At 35.1% G+C, this 8,113-nt stretch overlaps 1 protein-coding gene across 4 annotated transcripts in view; it reads left to right on the forward strand.

Annotated features, from left to right (window-relative positions):
- Positions 1 to 6,765, forward strand: part of VAMP7 (vesicle associated membrane protein 7) — a 72,038-nt gene extending 65,273 nt beyond the window's left edge. For all 4 annotated transcript variants that reach the window (XM_058291805.1, XM_004449704.4, XM_058291806.2 and 1 more), the window contains 2 exons: positions 3,382 to 3,474; positions 4,911 to 6,765. In XM_058291805.1, coding sequence (XP_058147788.1) covers positions 3,382 to 3,474; positions 4,911 to 4,979 — 162 coding nt within the window. In that variant the 3' untranslated portion in view covers positions 4,980 to 6,765. The remainder of the gene's footprint in view (positions 1 to 3,381; positions 3,475 to 4,910) is intronic.
- The last annotated feature ends 1,348 nt before the right edge of the window (positions 6,766 to 8,113 follow it).

Here is an 8,113-nt window from a genome sequence, read left to right on the forward strand (position 1 = left end):
AACATTTTACATGCAAATGGTTCCTTTTTTACAATTGATATACAAATATTGAAGCATTGCTACTAACGATGGTAAATGGTTTACATTATGGTTTACATTTTGGATCATACACTTTTATAGGTTTTGACAAAATCTGAAGTGGCCTGTATCCATTATTTCAAGATCACACTGAACAATTCTAATGCCCTAAAAATGCCCTCCATTCCATCTATTCTGTTCTTCCCTCCCACTCCCCTCAGAACCTATGGTAATCACTGAGTTTCAGTTTTTGAAGAATAAGTTTCATAGTTACTTGCAGTAATATTGAAGACTTGATATATTGGTCTGTTTTCTTTTATCAGACACTGCCTATGTTCTCAAGGGATTCTTGTTTCTCTAATTGAGAGCATAGCAGGACTCCGCAGGATGGGAGTTTAATATTTTCTTGTTGATTACGTGGGTGTCCACCCACTGATCTAACACGCTATAACAAGATGAACACTTAGATATTCCATAGGAGCCTGCCCCAGATTCACCCTATCCTGTATACCTCACGCACATGCTCAACACCCAACAACAGTAACCCTCCCCTGCTGTGTTTGCCAAAAGAACATTTCTAACATTATAGGTTTAACCACAGACCTGCAAATTCTCAGAGTTCATCTGCTCTTTCCCCCAGTCCTCCCCACAGTTCCATGGATAGTCCGACCCAACCCTCCCACTCTTTCCCCCTTACAAACCAGTACCGTCAAACCCAGTCACATCACTGCACCACTGTCATGCCCATCCACTGCACAACTATACCCTTACACCTTATCATAAATTTTGCCCTTATGGGCATCAGCTAACCACCCTCTACTCCCTGTCAGGCTCCTGTAAACCTATCTTCCAAACTCTAGCTCTGTGACTCTGCTCAATTTGCTTAGTTCATATCAGTGAGATCATGTAATATTTGTCCTTCTGACTGGCTTACGTCACTCAAAACAAGGTTTTCAAGATTCATCCCTGTTATCCCATGTGTTAATACTGCATTCCTTCTTACAGCTGAGTAATATTCCATTGTATGTATATACACAGTTGTATATCGTATGTTGCCCCAAGTTTGGGCAGTAGTGCATAATGCCGCGATGAACATTGGTTCATAAATGAAGTGAATGATGCCGGGAGAGGGTGTAGCTCAGTGGTTGAGCATGTCCTTCACATGTAATATTCCAGTGCCACATAGGCAATGGGGAAGCAGGCTACATTGTTCCTACAGTGAGACTATAATGTGACTAAGGAAATAAAGCATTAAATGCTGGCAGTCAGTATAATACCATTTTGATGCTCTTTCCTTTGAAGATAATCATTTTTTTTCTCCTCAGTCTAGAGACATTTAGAATAAAAAACAAAAACTTGGAGTTCTGAAATTTTACTAAGCTATAGGATAGTATTGCATTCTTTCAATATTCTTGCCATGTACTAGGTAGGTTTTTTTCAGTCCAAAGATTCAAGTCTTTAGTTTGCAGGTATTTTCTTCTCTTAGTCCTTTTATTATTGATTCTTGTCTTTTGATTGCATTCTCTCCTTCTGCAACTGCTAGTCTGTCTAAAACAGCACCATAGACAAAGTAGGCAATTGTTAAATATTTTTTATTGTATAAATCAATCCTGGATTTATTTGCTTGATCAGTTTTCTATTTATCTTAAACTTTCTTTCATAATGTTCATCCTAGACATTTTGCCCTGTTTTCTGGGATAATTTTTCAAGTTATTCCCATAGAATCTTCTTTCAACCATTTATGTTCTGCTTCTTAGAGTTTTTTAAATTATGCCAACCATTTTCCTAAAATCTTTGTTTTGAATCAGTGTAATTATGTCTTATATCTGAGGATATTGTTAGATTATTATTATTATTCTCTCTCACTTTTTATGTTAGCTTTGTTCCATTAAGGACTATTTGCTCTGGTTGCTTAGCTGTGTCTCCTTTTTAACCACTAGTTCTCATAAGTCCTATTCAATGCATAAATTTAGGCTAGATTCAAGCAGTTTTGGTTTATAGTATAAACTCAGTATTGGGTTCATGTTCACTTTTTCTCTTTCATGTAACACCTTTACCACACTTTCATGTAGGATCCTGAGGATTCTGTATTAAGAGAAAATCAAAGGTCATTACCCCTGCCAGGTACTCTACTTGAGAGACTTTGTGGAAAAGGTGTCTAGACATGAATGAAGGGTTACTAAGGAAGTGGATTTTAAAAACAATTTAATAAAGTATAGCATACATATAGAAAAGAGTATCAACCATAAGTGTACAGCTTGATATATTTTCACAAAGTGAACACATCCATGGAACCAGCACCAAGATTATGAACCAGAATATGACTAGCACCACAGAAGACCCCCTTGTGTTCTTGTCTAGTCACTAGTCCCTCAAATGGTAACCACTGTACTGACTTCTTACACAGTAGATTACTAAAAGTATCAAGCTTCTTTTGCTCAAAATTATGTTTGTGAGATTCATCAATGATGTGTGTAGTTGTAGATTGTTAATTCTCATTGCTATATTGTGTGACTATACCACAATTTATGTACACATTCTACTATTGGGCATTTGGGTAGTTTCCAGCTTTGAGGTGTGACAAATGGAAACATTTTTGTATGTGTCTTTTGGTGAACTTCTGCACACAACTCTGTTGGGTGTGTATCTGGGAGTGGAATGGTTGGTGTCAAGAAACTCTACGTCACACTGAAACGGGCAAGAATGACTTTATTCTGGGGCTGCTATGTCAAGGGAGAGAGAGTAGAGCTCAACTTCGTTGAAACAAAGGACAACAAGCATTTTGGGGGCTGGGAGTGGGTTGGAGGAAAAGCACTGGAAGATAGTAAGGGGAGATGATCACTGAGAGGGACGAGTGATTTACTGAGGTTATTGTTAGGACCCCTCAGTCTAGAATGTTTTCCTAATCTTGTTAGGAGCCTCTCCAATTCCTGGATAGTGTAAGAGCCTGGGTAAGAGGGAGGTCAGGGGCCTGGAGTCAGGGAGTAGCCCATCTAAATTTTAGTGGAGCTAAAGGGAAGTTAAGACCCTCTTGGTCATTGGCCTGCAAGAGAGATTTTTTAGCTTGCTTGTAGCTGTTTGTGTCCTAGTGGGAATGGTTCAGTATATTTTTAGAAATTGATAATGCAAACAAAAGAAAAATGGACAACTGAGGGTCTGAAGTTCTTTGGGTTTTGCCCTTTACAAAACTAAAATATGGGGAACTAGTGATAATGAATGGTTAGTTTCTACTTGTGAAGAGAGGGGAAGGGCAAACAACATAGAAACTTTGAAAGAATTAATGAAAGTGAGATTTCGGCAAGGTGATACTGTAAATCAATCATATAGTCTATGCCAGGGATCAAATAATTCATTATTTTCTAGTCTGTCACCTTCAAAACAACCAGCAGAAATCTTGCCCGAGCCATGTGTATGAAGAATCTCAAGCTTACTATCATCATCATCATCGTATCAATTGTAAGTTTTTGGCCTTTAAGTGTGTGATTTTATTTCAATCTCTAAAAAATTAGCTGTTCAAATTCTTTCTAAGGAATTAGCCCTATGAAATGAGGCAGATATAGTTTTTAGTAATGAAACATTAGGCAGTGGCTTTCCTATGAAGTCACTATATGAAATACTATTGCTATTTAAACCCCACCTCCTCTTGCAAATTCTTATATTTAAGGATATACGCAGGGTATTCTCAGCGTTCCTAAATAATTTGATATTTTTGTTGCTACAGAAATAGGATTCTTTTAAAAATAAATTTTCTAATTGATTTATATATTCTAACTCTATTTCTACTTTGTAATTGATTGCATTTTGTATTTATTTCTATTTTCTATTTGATCTATTTTTGTACCTCAAAACTTCATATAACTCTCATATTAGTTCTAATAGTTTTTCAGTTGATTCTTGTGTATGCTATAGGTCAGGGGTCAGCAAACATTTTGTAAAAGGCCATATAGTAAATATTTTAGACTTTATGTACCACAAACAGTCTCTGTCACATATTCTTTTTTTAAAACAACAGTCTAAAAATGTGAAAACCATTCTTAGCTCACAGGCCATAAACTGAAGTTTGCTGACCTCGGCTCTAAATAATTTATCATACAGTCAGTGATTTTATCTCATTAAATTATATATATGTACATATATATAATTTTACATGAGTATATATGTATACTGCATTTACCAGCAATGTAAATATAGTTGTATCAATGTCAAAGGAGGCACCATATTAAAATAGGGCATTGGTAAGGAAGAAATATACCAAATGATTAATTTAATTTTAATGCAGTATACCTAATGTTTAAAGTAAATATGTTTTGGGGATGTAATGATGTGAGCAAGTATATGCTATTTTTTAATTATAATTTAAAATTACAGTAATGTAATTGAAAAAGCAAAGTATAAGAAAACCAACATTTTTGCAGTAATACTTGAGCATCAATTTTCCTTTTAATTGATAATCATAATTATTGTGTCATCCACTGAAAGATTCACAGCAACATTTTGGTCATATATGATATAGATGTAGAGTCCCTACTGTTTTTTTTTTTTCATATACGCTTATCATCCCAATAATGAAGTTTGCTCATGAAGAGTTGTTCATATAGCCTTAATTCTGCCTAATGCCCAGAGATGGGCACCACCCCACTGTTTTCTCTCCCACCTAAGAAAAAATAGTGGAATTCAAGTGGATGAGAGAGTTATAGAGTTATATCATAAAGGTTCATTTAAACTTCACTCTTACCTTTGAAAATACTTGAATACTGTGTTGCATTACTGCAGAACTTTACTGCAATGGAACCAGAAGTATTTTGTTAATAGGGCTTTACTTTGATTTATATCTTTATTTAGGAGCACATGATAGATTCAAGAAAATAAAATCATCTTCCCCTTCCCTCTAGGTGTTCATCTATATAATTGTTTCACCTCTCTGTGGTGGATTTACATGGCCAAACTGTGTGAAGAAATGAAAAAATTATCATTACCAAGGATATGAGAGAATAAGGAGTTTAAAGTAATCCTTGTGACTCACGCCTTTCACTCTTGACAGATGGTATCTGTTGGTCTCTTCTACTCTCTTCTCACTTTTTAAAAAATATCTTGTTCTATGCCTCCAGATTTATCTTTATCCTATCAACCAATTTTTCCCAGTGCACTTCACATTGAACCATTCATTGCAACAGCCGTCTTATAAAGGTGTTTGTTTCTTTGGTTTAACTAGTGTGTACTTTGAGAAACATTTTTGGTTTTAATTGGACAAAGCTGTCACCAAGGTGGAAACCACCAGTTTTATGAACTGTATACTAAAACTAAGGAGGAACTTTGTATGTGAATGCAAAAGTATTCGAGACAGTATTGCTTATATTTCATCTTAATGTCCTTTGTTATTGAAGAGTTTTAGGTGCTTCAAAACCATATAAATGGAGAATAGTTGTTATTTTGAGAATTGTCATCAAATTGTTGGTGCTGCTTATTTTTAGGAGCCCAAACAGATAAAGTATTATTAACATTTTATTTCAGTCAGATGGGGGAGCATTTTGCTAGCCCATTAGAAGCACAGACAATTATCCCTCTTCTCCTAGTATTCACTTTTAGGAATAAATTTCATTCACAATACAGTGAATAGCTTGATAGCATGTTTCCACATTGCAGTTGATTTCAGAAAATGATGGTTTAAATACTGTTGAAGGTTGTTTTTTTTTCCTGTGGGTATTTAGGGCAATTTTATTGTTAATAGACTTGGTTGTGGAGGGGGTAGGGAGACAAATTGCTCTGGCTCACCAAAGAAGAGAACCACATTGTATGTGCTAGCATTTTAGCTGTAAGAAGAGAGGTATTGTGGGAAATTTTTTTCCATTCTGGGAAAAGCCCAAACTGAATAGAGTCAACAGTCAAATCCAGGGTTTGGGTCTGACTCCTGTTGAATAATGGTTTGAGCATCCTTTGTGGGCTAATAAATTCTTTAATCTGCCTAGTTTTGAAGAATTCTTTTGTGAAACATGAAAGAGTAGACAGGATAATATATAAAAACAATATAAAATAGTTTAGCATTCACTTAACTGCAGTGTAAGAAAACTGCACTGTAATTATACTGCTTAGACTACTCTGCCATCCGTTAATCTAGTATGTATTTTTGGTGTGCATCTGAAAGGAAGATACCTGCTGCCCTAAATCTAATTGCATTTATTAATAAGTGCTATTAAATAGAAATTATATTACAGTTAACTATTTTCCCAAAAAAAGAAATTAGTCTATAGATTCTAGTCACCTGTTTAGCCTAGTCATCATGTGCCTTGAATATATATGCATCACATAATCTGGCTCATGGTTCCTGTTCTTCCATCTAAACTTTTCGATTCATGCTACCTGATTGACTTATTTGAAATATAACATAGGCCCACTAAAACTCTTTTCCTGTTGTTCATGCATAGCACAAGCTTTTTTCCCGTTCTCTTTATCAACACAAATGCCTTTTAATTGCATCAGCATTTCCTATTGAAAAATACATTTGTTCTAAAAAAACATTTGGTACTTCTGAATAAAAAATCTCAAATGTCTTTAATCCAAAGAAAAAGGCTTAAATCTTATTTCCCTTTCTTATACACACCTGAATAAAATTAATTTGCATGCTTTAGGGATTAACTACTTAACTGTTCCTTGTTCTATTTATGTATAAGAATGCTTTTTAAAGCACATGTCTTGTTTTAAATAATGAGCAAACTACAGAAATTAATAAACTTAAGAGTAATACAATGAGTTCCTTGTTTAAAAAGTTCTTCCTGGAATCTAATATCCTGTGATGACATTGTAATGTTTCAAGAACAAAATTATTTAACTTATGCTGAAAATATAGTAAGAAGTTACCTGGATCCTTTAAGGAAAGATCCATAATACAGTGACATGTACATAGAATTTCTTCAAAATCTGAACAAGAAAAAAATGGGGGAAAAAACATAAAATATGTAGGCCATGTTAACACCAATGAAAGATCCTGAAATGAACACATAGCCTGCACAGCTGTCATCCTGAGACCATGGTTTAGACAAAACAGAAAATGTACCCCGGTGATTATCACCCAGTTCAACACAATTCTGAATTTTTTTCTATGTGACTGGTTCTGAAAGAGATGACTCAAGGGAAGGCGTAAGAGTGTGAGAGAGAATAATTTGTTATAGGAAACAGATTTAGCTAAACAGAAAAAAAGAAAACGAGAGCCAAATATCAAATATACAAAAAGCTACGCTACAACTAAACAGTAAGCAGTCACTTGTGGCTTTTGAATCTAAGTTGCTGAAATCAGGTCTTGAAGAATAACTAGAGTAAATTTAAACAGCCTAAGTTCTTTTTAGCCCTCTTCCAGGTTTCAGCTGAATTGTGCATTCTTTGACCAGACATTTTTTAAAATAAGATGGTTGTTTATTTGGTTGTTATGAATAAAGAAGGAAATGGCACCAGCTGTTTCTCTTCACTTCAAACTCTTGGGCCAAAGGCCAAATTGTGTTTCAATCCAGAAGTTTCCTTACATTTGATAATGGTTCCTCATGGCTTAACTATGCTGATAACTATGTTTCCTGGCCTCAAGATAAACAAATTGGGTTGCTTTTCAGAGTATCCTAATGAAAGTGGATGTAGCAACGATAATAGTAACCCTAGACTCTACTACAATGTTCTGCATTAGAAGTAGGTCTGACTGGATGGAACATGGGAAAGTGTGGGCTATGGTGTGGGACACGGGACATGGGGTGCAGCGATGCCCGGAGATGTACTCACCAGACGCAATGGATGTGACATGATGATGGAGGAGAGTGTTACTGTGGGGGGAGTGGTGGGGTGGGGGTGGTGGGGGCGAATGGGGACCTCATATTTATTTTTTATTTATTTTTAAAAATTACATTCAAAAACTCATATTTATTTTTAATGTAATATCTTTTTAAAAAATGAATAAATTGAGTAGAATTTGGAAAAAAATAAATTTTTAATGAACTATAAAAAAATAATTTTAAAAAGTAGGCCTGTTTCTGAACAGATACACTCTCTGAAGAATAATAAAGAGGATGTTGCTAATGTTGACATATGTATCAGCCTATATTCAGCAAGAAAAACA

This window comes from Dasypus novemcinctus, chromosome X (assembly GCF_030445035.2).
Source record: "Dasypus novemcinctus isolate mDasNov1 chromosome X, mDasNov1.1.hap2, whole genome shotgun sequence".
In the NCBI taxonomy this organism is placed as follows: domain Eukaryota; kingdom Metazoa; phylum Chordata; class Mammalia; order Cingulata; family Dasypodidae; genus Dasypus; species Dasypus novemcinctus.